The sequence below is a fragment of the Sinohyriopsis cumingii genome, chromosome 15 (genome assembly GCF_028554795.1).
Source record: "Sinohyriopsis cumingii isolate HCF-2022 chromosome 15, ASM2855479v2, whole genome shotgun sequence".
Taxonomy (NCBI): Eukaryota; Metazoa; Mollusca; class Bivalvia; order Unionida; family Unionidae; genus Sinohyriopsis; species Sinohyriopsis cumingii.
In genome coordinates this window covers 110,906,034-110,922,286 of record NC_142975.1, presented here as the reverse complement: position 1 = coordinate 110,922,286, position 16,253 = coordinate 110,906,034, and the positions used below count along the sequence as shown (strand labels likewise).

General features: G+C 37.1%; 1 protein-coding gene across 1 annotated transcript in view; it reads left to right on the top strand.

Annotated features, from left to right (window-relative positions):
* The first annotated feature begins 207 nt into the window (after positions 1-207).
* The window catches only part of LOC149782478 (alkaline phosphatase-like), a 73,852-nt gene continuing 57,806 nt past the window's right edge, over positions 208-16,253 (top strand). Inside the window, exon 1 of the mRNA XM_089935144.1 lies at positions 208-310. Within this exon, the coding sequence (XP_089791270.1) occupies positions 208-310 (103 nt within the window). The remainder of the gene's footprint in view (positions 311-16,253) is intronic.

Here is a 16,253-nt window from a genome sequence, read left to right as displayed (position 1 = left end):
ACATGTTAATTCAAACATAATAAATAACTTTGTTACGAAATTTGGTATGCTGGAGTTTCTCAAGAATACCATAGAATCCCTGAAAATAATTTGTCGCCAAAAAGCCTCAGTCTATTAAGTTAAATTGCGGTTTTATCTCAGAATTTTGCGTGGTCACCGTGCATCACTATTTCTGATATTTCATTTCGCTTGACACTTGTGGATCCCATGCCCGCGGAGTGGGGTCCAGCAGATGGCATGCCCTACACAACCCTGATATTTGGTAACTACAACTATGGCAATGACACGAATCTAACAGGTGTTGATACCAGTAAGTTGGACCCTTGAAACGTTTTAGAAATTTGTTTATATATATATATATATATATATATATATATATATATATATATATAATTATATTATTATTATTATTATTATTATTATTATATAGGATGTTTTCTATCCTTACGGAAATAGAATGCCATATTTTATCGCGTAATGTCCCTTGGCTATTGAGTAAGATATGCTTTGTAACCCTGTGATAATGAAATCTCTTCTCAAAGAGATTGTTCAAAACAAACCCTGGAAGTTCTTGAATTCATTTTCTGTAAATATTTAACGTATTTCTTTTTTTAATTCTGTCTTTCAACGATAGGCATTTCTATAGTCTCGAATGTTCCAATTTCCAAGTTGCAAAAATTTCACTATATCAGGGTAGCGCAAAGAGCAACATTCAATTGAGAAAAACATTTTTTATTATCACTACAGAGAGAGAGAGAGAGAGAGAGAGAGATGTTACCATGAATGTAATCATCACTAATCACTGACATAAAGAAAAAGTGAAATATAACAAACGCATTCTGATAGATATAAAGTTAATTTACATACGAGATATCATCGGCTAGGAATTATTCAGATGGCTTGGTTGCATTATTAAATCGTTGATGCACCCAAGCCAAAGGAATAATAGAAGTGCTATTTAAACCATCAAAATACCACAACTAATTCTATTTTACGTACATGGGAGTGTAGTATATATATATATATATATATATATATAATGCGTTGTTGATCAGCTCGGCCAAATCTTGTAGAGCACTATAGTAATCAAACTGTCCGTCCACAATTTGGTTTTCTTAAAATGCCTTGTCAATCGTTATATTTTGACGAAGTTTGGTATGCAGATTTATATTAATGAGATCGCAAAGGTTTTTGATTTCCAGATTTCTCGGCCGTCATTTTATGGAATTATGACCCTTGGCTGTCCGTTCTCCTAACAGTCGCTTACGTAGCATAAGCAAGGTGTGTTTGATTTGATACGAATTTGATATGAATCTTTATATTGACGAGACCATAAACAAGCTCAATTCTCAGCATTCAACGTCATCGTTTACAAGAGTTACGTGCATTTATTTTTATGAGACTTTGACTGAGTTTTATTTCCAATGTTCAACGACATTATTTGCAGGAGTTATGTCCCCTATTTACACATCCTCCTGCTTTTAAAACTACCAAATTTTGTTAGATTTCAGCCTATCTGGTGTGTAGCTTTATAATGAACAGATATTGAAAGAAAATCGATTTTCAGTACCCACGACAATAATTACATGAGTTATGCCCCCTGGTTGTTTTCGGACTTTTGTTTCCGCAGCAAAAACTTTACTAATGACGTTTGGATTTTTAAAAAAGCAACGAAAATGAAACAAAAGATATAAAATACGTTTGGTGTTCTGCTTGGGCTCATAAGATCCTGAATGACTTCGAGTTTGATAATTATCTAGCATCATTTACGGGAGTTGTGTCCCCTAATTGCCCATCCTCTGGACTTTGGTTTTTGCAGCATAACTTCAACAATGTATTATAGGATTTGTAAAAAAAAAGAATTTGAAAGTAGCTTTATGTTGATATATCTGAATGCCTTTCTTTGTTCCATTTCATCCTATAATGGCACTTTGACCTCTTATTTTCCCTCCTGTAAAAGCACTTTTGGATTTCCACAAATTTCTACTGCACTTTTATATTTATAAAACCTTGAATAAAATGTGATTTATATCATCCCGCCAGATCATATACAGGGGCTCTCACTCATTATATATCGTCCTCACTTAATATTTATGTCCAGGCGCGAAATCGTATACAGGGATTCTCACTGATTATCTGTCCTTCTCATTTAGTACCTTGGTATTTCTGTCAATGCTTGACATCATATACAGAGGATCTCATTGATTATCTGTCCTCCTCGCTTGGTATTTCTGTCAATGCGCGACATCGTTTACAGGGGATCTCCTTGATTATCTGTTTTCCACACTCACTTGGGATTTCTGTCAATGAGAGACATCATATACCAGGGGATCTCAATGATTATCTGCCCTCCTCACTTGGTATTTTTGCCCATGCGTGATATCATATACAGGGGATCTCCTTGATTATCTGTTCTCCTCACTTGGGATTTCTGTCAAAGCGCGACACCGTATAACGGGGATCTCACTGATTATTCGTTCTCCTCACTTGGGATTCCTGTCAGTGCATGACATCGTATACCGGGATTCTCCCTGATTATCTGTTCTCCTTACTTGGGATTCCTTTTAATGTACGACACCGTATACAGGGGATCTCACTGATTATCTGTTCTCCTCACATGGGATTCCTGTCAATATATGACATCATATACCGGGATTCTCCCTGATTATCTGTCCTTCTGATTTCTAATTTCTTTTATTCCACCACATCGCATACAAAGGTTTTCACTGATTTTCGGGCCTTCTGGCTTGTGATTTCGATCATTTCACCCCATGATATGCAGGGGTTCCCGCTGTTTATCTGTTCTCCTAAGTATTTTTCCAGCAGTGCTAAACGAAGGATAGTTTGATTTCAGCCAAGCGTGGAATGCAACGTTTTAGTCATTATAAAGTTTTGATGAACCAGATTTCCAATACTAATAAATATTTTATTTCACTGTGGTCAATAATTAGTCAACAGGTGAGATATATACATGTAGTCGTGATACCTTTAATGAATCTGACGTCCAGTTCCACTTAATACTTCAGTTCCCTCAGATCAAGAATCGTTCAACAAATACGTGAACATACGTTTATAGTTTACAAACGTTTGCGTTTGAATTTTACTGAAGTTTACAAGTCAAAATTTTTCAATTGCAATTTGAATAAATTTGCGACGGTCGCCTTACAGCTTTCTTGTGCCACTCTAAAATAGCTCTGTCATCTTTAAAATTAAAATGTATGTATGCATATTTTTTTCATATACATTTAAACGTCAATATTGAAGTAAAAGCAGCAAAACTCGTCACCTGTATACCATTTGAATTGCACAGTGTAGATAGTCTTATTTTCTGCACTATACCATCTCATAGCTTATATTGTTAGTCTTTGATTAGATGTTTTGGCTAAAAATTGTTCGTTATTTACCTGATAAAAATTGCAAATTATTTTTTAAAGAATGATCTGTTTTAAAAATTCACACTTTTCCTTTTGATAAACTCTCTAAATTAGAGTTCCAAGGTTGAATATACGTGATCCTTTAATTTTCTGTGAATTGTAACCTTCTGTCGATTCCATTTGTAAGTAATGTTTGAATCGTTAAAAAAAATATCAGACAATTTATCCACCTGCTATTATTATATCAAACATTATACATTATCACCGACAATATTGTTTCCTTACTCCAGCAATTTTGTTTTTAGAAAAGGAAAAATAAGTATCATTCTTTTTTTATACATATATCCAATACGTGACGCACCTCCAAGTTCTCCATTTAAAAAGGGGGTTGGGGCTAGAGGTTAGGAAAGGTAATTCATCAAATTTAAAAGAAAACGCAAAATATCGATTTCTAGTGTTCCACATTATCGTTTGGCAGACTTATGAATCCTGATTGCCATCTTCGCTAGCCAAGGTTCCGATATTAACCCTATCTATACCTTGACGGATCGAGCAGATATTTTAGCTCTTTGTCCTAGCGACATCTATTGGATTTCATGAGTTGCCTCTCTTAGTATATAATGCCAACTAACCAACAGTGCATAACTGTGGTGCATTGTATATCGGCAGAAAATGGTGGAGGTACTTGACTTTTAATGAATATTTTGTAAATGTAGCATCGTTAGAGCGTTACCTTCTTTACCAAAGATTATTGAATTTCACTCAAATTTTGGCGTGAAGCTTTACATTGATAAGCATTTGAAAGACCAGAACTTTAAGCATTCCATCTTATCATTTGGAAGAGTTACGGCCACTGAATGTCAATTCTCCAGACATTGTTTCCCATCATTTTTGATGACAAATTCTATAACAACAACGGTGACGGATAACATTTCCCGCACCAGAACTACCAGCAAGGCATCAAAGCATGTTATTTTTTCTATTTTCAGCGCACAAGAATTTTGTGTTTTCCACCGCTGTACCGATGGCAGACGAAACACATGGTGCAGAGGAGGTCGCCATTTATGCACGTGGACCAATTGCACACTTATTCCAATGTACGCATGAGCAGAACTATATACTTCACGTGATGGCGTACGCTTCCTGTGTTGGGGAATATGTAACAGACTGTGATCGTCCAATCAGATCTGTCCTCAGTGGTCGTGTTTCCATGATAACTGTTATATTTGTGTGTATTTTATGCAAAAAATATTAGACGTTTTTGAAGACTAGGAATGATTTTAAAAAATTACCTTTTTAGCATTATCCATTATGTAATCATATGCATAGATCGAGTTCGTGCATCTATATTTCTTTACTCAAAAACAATACTAAGTCCACCTTTTGTTTTTAGAAAACAGTTACTCAATTGAAGTGAGATGTTAAAGTGAATTTTCTCAGGAATGTCCGTCTCGTGAATATCTTACACGGAGAGAGATGACCAAGACAAATTGTTTCTCTGTTTACAGTCCATGAGCCGGTAGATTTTGCTGAATCAGAAGCACACCCACACCCACATCTATGAATAATGTGTGTGTGTGTGTGTGTGTGTGTGTGTGTGTGTCTGATTCCGCAGATGCGGACTTTAGTATCACATTTTTTCAGTTGCAAATAATACTGTGTGTTTCAATAGAAGTATATTTCATTAGTTCTGGTCGGATGTTTACAAATTAAACTTGTTTTTTTTATACGACAAGTGTTGACGTTTGCGATAGCCTACTTTTTCCATATGCCTTTTCATTTTGGGTCCTAATATGTAGGGTTGATATGGTATATGACTTGGACGTTGAGCTAAGAAAAGACTTCACGTGACCTTACTATGTTACTGACAGAAATCAGTAATCAACCTGATAAGGTCTTGATTGCTTCATGGATCCCATCATGTTACAATTTAGTGTGTGTGTGTGTGTGTGTGTGTGTGTGTGTGTGTGTGTGTGTGATTTGAATTTTTAACGTAGCTCTAAAACAATTTCAGTCATATTGCTACGATGTGTGCAGTGTGGCAGTTTATAGTGATGTCTAGCTCTGGGGCATCATGCCATTGACATGTAGCATCATGTCCCACCCAGTCACATTATTATGACACCAGGCCAACCAGTCCTAACACTAACCTCTTAATGTTGAGCGCCAAGAGAGGCAGCTGCAAGTGCCATTTTAAAAAAAAATAAGTCTTTGATATGACTCGGCTGGGGTTCAAACCCGCGACTTCCCACATCCGAGGCGAACGCTCTAACCACTTAGGCCACCGAAGCGGTTAGAATGTATTGATGTAACGCATCTCGTTTTGCATTGTATGAAAAGACTTTACAAAAAAATAAAAAAAAAGAAATAATGTCTCGTCGTCCTGAAGAGATTCCTCTCTCTCTCTCTCTCTCTCTCTCTCTCTCAACATCTAGAATATAAGTGAAATTTCTAACTGTTACAAAACCCAACCTGTTTCACTCAGAATGAGATAATAAAATCACAATATTTGCATGCTTTCTTTTCTTTGTGTATCAGTGCTGTTCGTACCCGTTGACGCGTACTATAGTTTTATTGCAACCTCTTATTAGATTTGATTGAAATTAAATTCATACAGCTCTAGATCAAATCGTATTCAGTTGAACAGAGGAATGTGAAGAAAAAAATATCGGTAAAACTTGAATGTGAAATATTCTTGACCTTGTAACACTCCACTCATTGTTTATAATTATATTAACCTGACAGTAATCAGATCCTTTCTCTATCCTACAATACTCTGCGATACCACACGGAGTGTAGCACGGGAGGTGGGGGAGGGAGGGGAAAATGTAAATCATGAGGAACCGCGGTAGCCTGCAGGGCATGCAAAACAGATCAGTCCGGGTCAGCTACTGATTTGCTGTTTCTGGGCAAGGCACTTCATTCCGATATCCCTCGGTACAATATATCCTTCACGTATTTATGTGCCGTTAAAGATAAAACAAAAATCTTTGCTGACATTTCTTTTTGGGGGGGTGGGGGTGGGGTGGGGTGCGAATTAAGTTAGGAAACTGTATTTGAGAAAATAGTGTTAGGTTTAGACTCTAATACAATTTAGAATAGACATAACGATTATTTTAAGTCAGGAATGAGTCCCTGTACAATTTAATGACGCTGGACTATTGATCTTATTGTGATCTAACTCTAATAAGAGTTTGACCTTTACGAGTCCCATATGAAATAACCCGAACGGACTGCAGGCTGTAAAATACGCCTGAGGTGATACCTGCATTTCGTAAAAGCCCAGGTCGGTTACCGTCTCTTGTTATTGGCTAAGGAAATTTACTGTTATTGTCTCGGCACTCAATACTCCACTTGTGTTCCTGTGCCGTAAAACCACAAATCAAACCAAATAAACACATGTGAAATTACAAATTCCATGCGACCTTTACATTTATTTTGACCTTTAGCCTAAGGATGAATCAGTATCACAGAATGCTCTTGGTGAATTTATAATAATAAGTTTCATGGAAATTCACTGAAGCAATCAAGCCATAAGAAAATAATTACAGTAATTACCGGTCATCTGATGACACAGACAATATACCAGCAATTAAGGAAAGAATCTGATATGTTTGAACCAAATGTGTAGTGTTGTGTTCCGGTTGATTCTTATATTTATTTTTCCCCTGGTATCGCATGCAAGAAGAAATATAAACTGGAACTGACACTCACTTCGAATATAAGACGATGCGGAAAAATTACCAGCTATTTATGTGCTAAATATATCGCTTCAAATATTTTCGCCAACACTCACCAAAATGAATCTTTTTTTCCCGCTATTTTGGATAAATTATACCCATCACGCATTTCCAATGTTCACTTACTTTTCATGTTTAACTGCGAATCCATCAAGTGTCCGTTTGCGGAAAAAGGTAAAAAAGAAAAAGGTCCCAAAAAATAACAAATGGATATGACCATGGTTTAATTGATCGACAAAAAATTATATGTTAATTTAAAAGCGCATAAAATCGGTGAAAAAGATATGTAATAACTTATATTTTTAAGAAAATCTGGCGTCTTTTAATAAACTGAACAGATAAAAATAGCGAGCGACTGTTATGTCATAAGTTTAATATGTCTTGAGTGAATTCAAGTAAACTATTAGAACAATTATGTTTGTAAACTAAATGAAGAAAATATCTAATGTAACTAAATCAACGAAGTGTACATTTCATTTGTGAAGAGATGTGTAAACCAGTCAGCATAAAGAAATAGACCTCAATGTTACTTACATTTTCATCAGCTGCTTGTATGTCATTTCGTGCATTAATTTTTAAGGACCTAATTTACATCCGATTTTCGTTGAACACGAATATTTTTAGGAAATATGTTTTTTATATTAAAAAATGATTTAAATTATTAAAACAAAGCAGAATTGAGTCTGAAATTTATTTCATTGTACATCAGACTTTTATGCTTTATTTTGCATGGTATTTTCAAGTTTCCATATTAAATCTTCGAGCGGGAATGAACCTTTATTAAACCGCACTGACTAAATCAGAAATCAGATATTTTATCATGTTTGTGACCAAGCATAATGAAACATGCATACATACATGCATACATACATACATACATACATCCATACATACATACATACTGTAATAGACCTGGGGATGGGGAGAGTGTTTTTTATGTCATAAATTGAACATGTTGTTCATGTCAATGAATATATAAACTGCTGAAAGAATGAATTTAAACACTGTAATGTATTAGAAATGTATAGATCGCGACTTACCTTGATATCTATGTTAAACCGTTCATATTGTATGTCAAGTGTTATTGCCGGTCATGTGGTAACAAATTTTATCGAGTTCAACCTATTACATCTTTAAATACTCACATAACCTTCTGGAATCTTTTTTATATGAATTTGTCACACCCAGAAATAGGTTTATCACACTTAAATTCTCATCCAAATCATCATATGAATAGCACTAAGCTCGATGACTCCAACAGCTGACATCACGAAAATACGTCTGCAGGCAAGATGGCTGACACTAGATCACATGACCGGTTCAGCATAGTAAATTTGTCAAGTTCATATTGTTGATTAAATATCACTTATTGGTTGTACATGCTGGCCTTCGTTTATACAATTATAAGTATGTTTTGCATATTTATTAGTGTATTATTCCATTTTTATGCTGGTCAATATATTTTCAATGTTATCAGCGTTCATCGACAGTTGTGTACTCTTCACCCAATCTTAACTGTCTTGATTACGACTTCAAGTACGTTGACATTTGATGGACACGACATAATACGTAATGTTAATATATTTACTAATGACAGAGTGTCAACGGACAAGTGATGATAGTTAAATTGTATATTAACCCTCAGTCTGTGTCGCTGGTTGTGAAGTATCTGTTCAGCACCATCAGACCTGTTCGGCATCCCGGACAAGCAATGATTGGTTAAAATTACGTCACATGACTATTTTCCGAAGAGTATAAATAGGAGCGAAATTCGCAATTTTGGCAGATAGCTGTGAATTTTAGCGCCTCTATCAACTCTCTCCACCAAATAAAAGAGCAGTGTATTGAGGTAGTTATAATTACAACTTTATTGGATGGCATTAAAAAGCTCATATATACTTAAGACAAGCCTACAAATTTTAATTTCTTTATTCTCAAAAATAGACTGGAATTACATATATATAGTACAATAATAGGAATCAATTCAATTCAGACAAATTCATTTCACTGATATTGGTTCAAGCTTAATAAAAAAAAAAGTAATATTGTGCCACATAAATAAGCAGATACCTCCCACCACACCGAGAATTTAGGGTTAACTTTCGTCCATTTCTTGCTGAATGATTACGTTAAGGTTATGAAGGCCAGCATATTATAGCATTTGTATATTGCATATGTTACACGTAATCAAGCACATACATTCATGTTTTAGTCATATTTCTTGTACTAAGCTTCTTATCACAATTTCTTAGTCAAAAAAAAAATGTCCTGACTTTGAGCAATATTTAAATTTATTATTACATTTACACAAGTTAGCACATACCCCCAATATGTTGCAATACCTGTTGTTGTTGTAGGGTTTAACGCCATTTTTCAGCACACGATAGGCTATACATGGCGGCCAGTATTAATGGTGGAGGAAGAACCCGGGAAATCCCCTGCAAGAACCACCGACCCTCGAGAAGCTACTGGCAAGCTTTCTCACATACCCACATTGGCCGAATCAGAGACTCGAACACACGCAGACAGAGGTGAAATGGCAGTGATCCGTAACGGAGAGCGGTTTAGACCACTCGGCCGCTCGGGGCCCCGTTGCACTACATACATACATACATACATACATACATACATACAAGGCAATATTAAGCACAACAAGCATGTATAATTTACAAGGATGTTAGTACAGTCACCCCAAAACGTCCAGGTAGCCGAATGGTCCAAAAAGGCTCTGCCGATTACAGATCACCGACACCTCACCTGTCTGCGTCGGTTAGAGTTACGGTCAACGTCTGGTCAATGTGTGTTCGTGAGAAAGCTTGTCAGTAGCTTTCTTCCTCCACGAAATATACCGGCCTCCATATATAGTCCACCGTATGTCGAATGACGTTAAGCCCACGAAACCCAGCTTAAAAGATCCAATGAATTTGCTTAACCGTGACAGCAATGTTCAGAATCATTTGAAGATATCCACTTAACCGTAATTGCCGGTCAATTTGACAGTTTCCGACTCCATATATCTCTACTAAATTTGGTCACATCAAATCTCTAAGTGGAGATAGTTCATCGTCTGGAATCAAACTAAATTTACGGTAAGTTTGTATCTGTTTTTAATTCATATTATTGCATTTCTTTATCGTAAGTCATAAAAGTCGGATTTTTGTTCCTCTTCAAATCACTTTCATTTGTGAAAAAAATCTGAGAACTGAACGAAGCCTCTGCGATATTTCTTTTCTTTTGTTTTCATTTGTCACTTCTCTTCCAGCATAAATGTACCAGGGCTGGCCCGAGGAGGAGGGGCGCTAAAGTCACTTTGGCCGGCCCTGAACTGCACGATGAAACTGTTGTCCCATTTAGATTACTTTGTAGCGCATTCAGTACAGCGTAATACGAAACAAGGCACGTGCTATCGCATCTCTAATTCCTTTTAATTTATAACGAACAGTTTTGAAGAAATCGTTTTTTTTTTTGTTCTTTCATTTAAGCAACTAGTCTATATATTATTAGTAAAACGAATCCAGTATTTTCTTTCCGAATGCACTCTGCGGAGGGGGTCGGAGTGGGGTAGCAGTAGAACTAACCACACTTGCTCTTTACAGACAGGTGTTTTTTTTTGTATACTTACTTTGGCTTATACTTCCTGAAAAAGCATTGAGTTTCGGTGTTATCGATCAGTTCTCGAGGTCACGGGTAACGGGCCAAGTCTATCTTTTGATCAGAACACGACAGCAACAACAACAAAGGTATTACAAAGAATGAATATATATATATATATATATATATATATATATATATATATATATATATATATATATATATATATATATATATATATATATATATATATATATATTCTTTGTAATACCTTTATACGAGTCTGCTCACCGAGTACGTCGCACACGGGGATTTCCCAATCTTCCATGAATTGTGAAAGATCGCAAGGAAACTCCAATTCTGATATAATACATTTATTTACAAATATTTTTTTTTCATTTGAACCACATTCTTTTCTTCATTACTGTAAATTAACCCTTCATAAGACTTTGCATCCCTCTAGCCTAGCAGGAAATTAATGGACAGGATGTGCGTACAGCGCGTGTCGTCAGGTACGTTAGAATATAATAAAATGAAACAAAGATATAACATCGATGATATATTCTTTAAATAAAATACGTGTACTTTCTTTTTCCTTGATACTTGACGAACAGAAGACAAATTGTTTATTAAAGTCAACATATATTGATCAGGAAAATGTCTTGCATAGAGATGTCACATAACATCGAAGCCATGATTGTTTGGATACGATTATTCTAGAAGGCCATAGACGCCAAAGTATGAACTTAGAACAAATAAATAAAAGCTAAAATAAAACAGAACCAAACGTCAAGCGAAATAAATAGCATTTAAATGAAACGAACTCAACTTAAGCTGGTTTAGCTAACATTAAATGAAACAAAGTAACAAGAAACGGTGTCACGTTTGCTCAGTCCCAGTTAGTAAGTCGTGTATAAACTATGGTATTATTGCAAGCCATAGTTTGATGTCTAAACATTGCCGCAGGCTAGATTTAATCTCTTACGCAAGGTTACCCTGACCAGAGAGAAGACCCGGCCTCTTGAATCGGCACATGCGTTAAATCGCGCGACTTCCCACCTATGTGCTACAGCTTAGTCCTAAGATAAGAGGAACCCGCGAGGGGAACGGGGCGTGTTCTAAATCCGTCCAAGCGTGGACAGACAGGGAGAGGACATTGTCCGCTAAGTTTGATTGGATCGGGTCAGAGCGACACCCAGTCGGAATTGAGATAGAGGGTGTGACTACAATTTAGATCAGAATCATAACTTCTAGCTAGCAAGCGAAAATTTAGTCTCGCCTAGGAAGATTGCTGAGCAATAAAGGGTTACTCCGAGGAAGCCACTCGTAATTTGGCGGTAAAACTTAGAGAGGAGATTCTAAGGAAAGACAAAGCTTCGTAAAGGTCAGTGAGTTATTTGCTCGATTTTAGCAGAATATTACGGCATTGTAATTATGTGTAGTATGTCTACTTAATTACTAGGATTTTTTGGTACGTATGATTACCTTTGTAGTGTTCATTTACAGGCGTATTTAATTATTATGTACATATTTATGTAGATTGTTAGCTTGTGTTCGGAATTAATTTTGCCATTCATTAATAAGTTACCTCGTAGTAAACTAGTGAATTTATTCATGTGATATGTTAGAATTTTTACATGCTTGAATTTTGAATTTGGAAAATGTTTGAAGTGTGCAAGATTAGTTAATATGGATACATGGATATATCAGAGCAAGGATGTTTGAAGATTTGTGTACTTTGTATGAGTTGTATTGTAAAGAAATACGTCTGATTGCTGGGATACTGTTTAACATAATAGGATTAGGATTATGTACTGATGTGACGCAATTTATTGATGTCTGTATGAGAAGGAATCGATACCATGCTTTTATTACGACGTTGTTTTACCATACAATAACGTATGAGTATTTCGATGGGAATGATTGCGTGACCGAATAAATTTAATAGCCGTTATCTGACCATAGGCTGGGCGTAGTGTGAGATGAGAGGGCTAAGGAAAATATTGTACCGTCCTTGTGTTTTCACGTGACGTTTTTTGGGGGACAGAATTTCCGGTTCAGTTGAGTCCAGAGTCTCTAAGAGGGGAGACGGAAGTGAGAATAGCAGAGCAGTCGGAGTCGACAAAGTCTAGTCGGCTGAGAGTCGAGGAGGAAGAGGAGGAGGAAAAGGAGTCGAGGAGGAGAATGTGGTGAAGGAGGAGAAGCATAGAGAAGGCGAGGCGGAGAATGAATTTGGAGAAAGTAGGGAGGAAGAGGAGAAGGAATTGGAGGAATAGGAGAGAAGAATACACAGATGAGTAGAATACAAGGACAGATGGAAAGCTATCTCACACTACTGATCAAATAATGCAATAGGCTTTCACAGGGTCGAGCGGAAGGAGACTGCTTCGGAAATTTGAAGCACTTGACTATAGAATTGTCATTAAATTGTTATTCGATGAATTTTACTTTTTTGTATATTCAACAATTTAACCGTCGGCTTGCTGAATGGGGGCTCGGAGCTTTACACACATCTTTCACTAATTTAACTTCCAACCAAAATCTAGCCTGGCTGTGACTTCTATAATAATTTAAATAGAATATTGGGAGCACCCAACCCCAACCATAACACACGTACCACAGTGGCGGCATAACAACCCCTCACACCACGGCGGAGGCATCGTCCTGGATCTGAATTAGACATAAATATTATCTTTACGACCTAAAGTGTTATTTGCTAGGAGGTATTAGTGAACATTTGTGAGATATTTTCCATCCTGTGCATTTGAATCTTTATGATTTTTCAGCTTGTGTATGCTATAATTTGATAATTGCATGCTTGGTAAATTTCAGTTACTTGCAGTAATTGTGAAGAAAATATCGGGCAAAATAACTAACCGGAGCGACGTTAGTTATTGTCAACAGGTAAGTATTGGGTTAGGAACGTGTATGATCTGTCAATTGTTTAGTAAGTCGAGACAAGGTATCACTTACTATTAGTATCATCATAAAATGGCTACAGAAAGATAGATAATTAAAGAGTATCGCGCCATGGGCTCGGAATATCTAGGGTACGAGGGAGATCGCCTAGCAGTGTTGATAGAGGAGTGAATCAAAAAATGGAGGGCCGAAAAAGCAGCCGAAAGAGAGGCACAGAAGGAGTTGGACAGGATGGCCGAAAAAGCAGCCGAAAGAGAGACACAAAGCGAGATGGGTCCTGCCAAGATAGCAGCGGACAGAGAGTCACAGACGGAGCTGGCCAGGATAGCTTATAGTTGATGATGAAATTGAATGAAATATATATATGACTATTTCCATCTGCATGTACGAGTATTTTGATTTGGAAAGATGGCAACTCTGGTATTTTCCAACCTTTTGTAGCTTTTAATTTTTTGTGTAGATGGGACGGGCACCATAATGTTTACAGTGCTTAGGGCCCTGGAAGGCCTTAACCCGACCTGTCAAACACTATTAACAATGAATGAAACAAGATAGTCGGACTATCAACCTTATCAAAAAAAGGGCACCCCTGTGTAGTCAAGAGAGATTAAATTCATCGAGTCAGGAGGGTACACAATTGGATAATCGCTTGAGTCAAGACGATAAAACTAAATTTGCAAGGCTGTTAAATGAAGTAGCCGGTTTGTTGTCACACAAAATAAGAAACATGCAGATGAATCGTGTCCGCCGCTCTCTCATATGACCCCAGATCCATTGCCAGTATCGAGATCGCCCTTGGAATCGAGTAGGGCAATATCATCGACATTAGCTACCACAAACAGCATCATGAATGAACACAGTTATTTCGAAAGATTTCCCTTTATGAATAGGCTTAATTGGTTGTGAGTAGTGAAGGGGGGCACTTTACGGACAATGGGAATTAGCATTAAAAACACCCTTGGGGCACTTTACGGACAATGGAAAATTAACATGGAGAAAAATCGTGGGGCACTTTACGGACAAGGGGATTTAACATGGGAATAAATCGTGGGTCACTTTACGGACAAGGGAATTTAACATGGGAATAAATCGTGGGTCACTCTACGGACAAGGGGAATTTAACATGGGATTTTTTTTTTTTTAAAAAAATTTTAAAAAAATTTTTAAAATTTAAATTTAAATTTAGGCAATTCAAAGACTATCTCTTTTCGAGATATATGGCTGGCCCTTAAAAGGGCCTTTGGGTTTTATGTTAATGTATTCATTAACATAAATGGCACCGCATTGGTTTTCTTCTTGTCCTTAGGCTGCGTCTTACTGTTGGTCCGTACATCAGCACTCTTTTCAGGCATCCTTGTCTTTCGACGTAGATCCTACGTATCCACAGGCTGGTGTTTGTCCTGTGGACAACGGTCCACTTGGCTCGGACATACATGAGCATGTCCGTCCGGAACATCATGGAAGACACAAGGGTGGATGACTCAACTGTGGTCCACATCTTGAAGCGACGAGAACAGGTGAATCAATGCAGTGAACGGCGCTTATTTATAGGCGGAGGAAGGATTGAAACGGATTGAGTTCATTTACCAATCCTAACACGCGTTACAGAATTCAGTCAGCTCGCATCCAATCCGAAGAGAGCAGTCTGTGACGTCACGTAGTCAATATAGATTCGCTAGCGCTTGTGTGCAGTCAATCTATGCGACAGTGATTCAACATGACGGAAACTCAGAAAACGATCCAGTGGGGTGCACCAGCAGGGGAGACTGCCCAAGGGAACCCGGACTTACTTTCAGAAGAGGTGAATTGGGATTTTGTGGATTTTCTCTCCTCGCAAGAATTTGTTCCGGAACCTTCGTTACTTTCTTCATTACCGCAAGTGGAGAATTTTAGACAGAGACAGAAAGAAGAATTGGAGAAATTTATACAACGACAAAAGGAAGCGGAACAGACTTTTCTCCTACAGCAACAGCAACAAGAAGAAGAGGTAAGAAAAAAACAACAGCAACAACAGCAAGAAGAAGTAGCAGCAAAGAAACAAGAGGGTGAAAATCAAACGGTCACGGTACTGTTGGACATTTTAGCGGAGTTAAGAAGTCTGAAACAAATGTATCAGACTTCTTTATCACGACCGAAGAGAATACGACCTTCCCGAGCCAAACATGTCAACCCTGTGACTAAGCCTACCGTACCACCCTTAGTGATTTCAACCCAATCATTATCATCATCAACATTACGCAGTCCAGAAGTAGGCCTTGGCCGTGGCAAAGGCTTAAGGCAGTTAAAATTGATTGCTTAAACTCACCCCTACACCATGAAGAAAAAAGGCCCTTTTCAGGGCCACCCACATTTCTCGAAAAGAAATACAATTTCAATTTGCCAATAACTCAAAAAAACTCACCCATGTTACCCTTATAGTACGTGTCTGTGTATGAGTGTGTGAGTGTAGCTTCTTATTTTAAAATCACAACTCAAAGACACTTACCTTATATCATTCATTTATTCTTTTCTCCATTTTTTTACAATCCAATTCACAATTTATAACACAACACTTTAATAAAAAGTTCATTAATTTCTTCTTTTCTCCTTGTTTAGTCTCTCCGGTTTTTGAATTTCTTCACCGTCACAC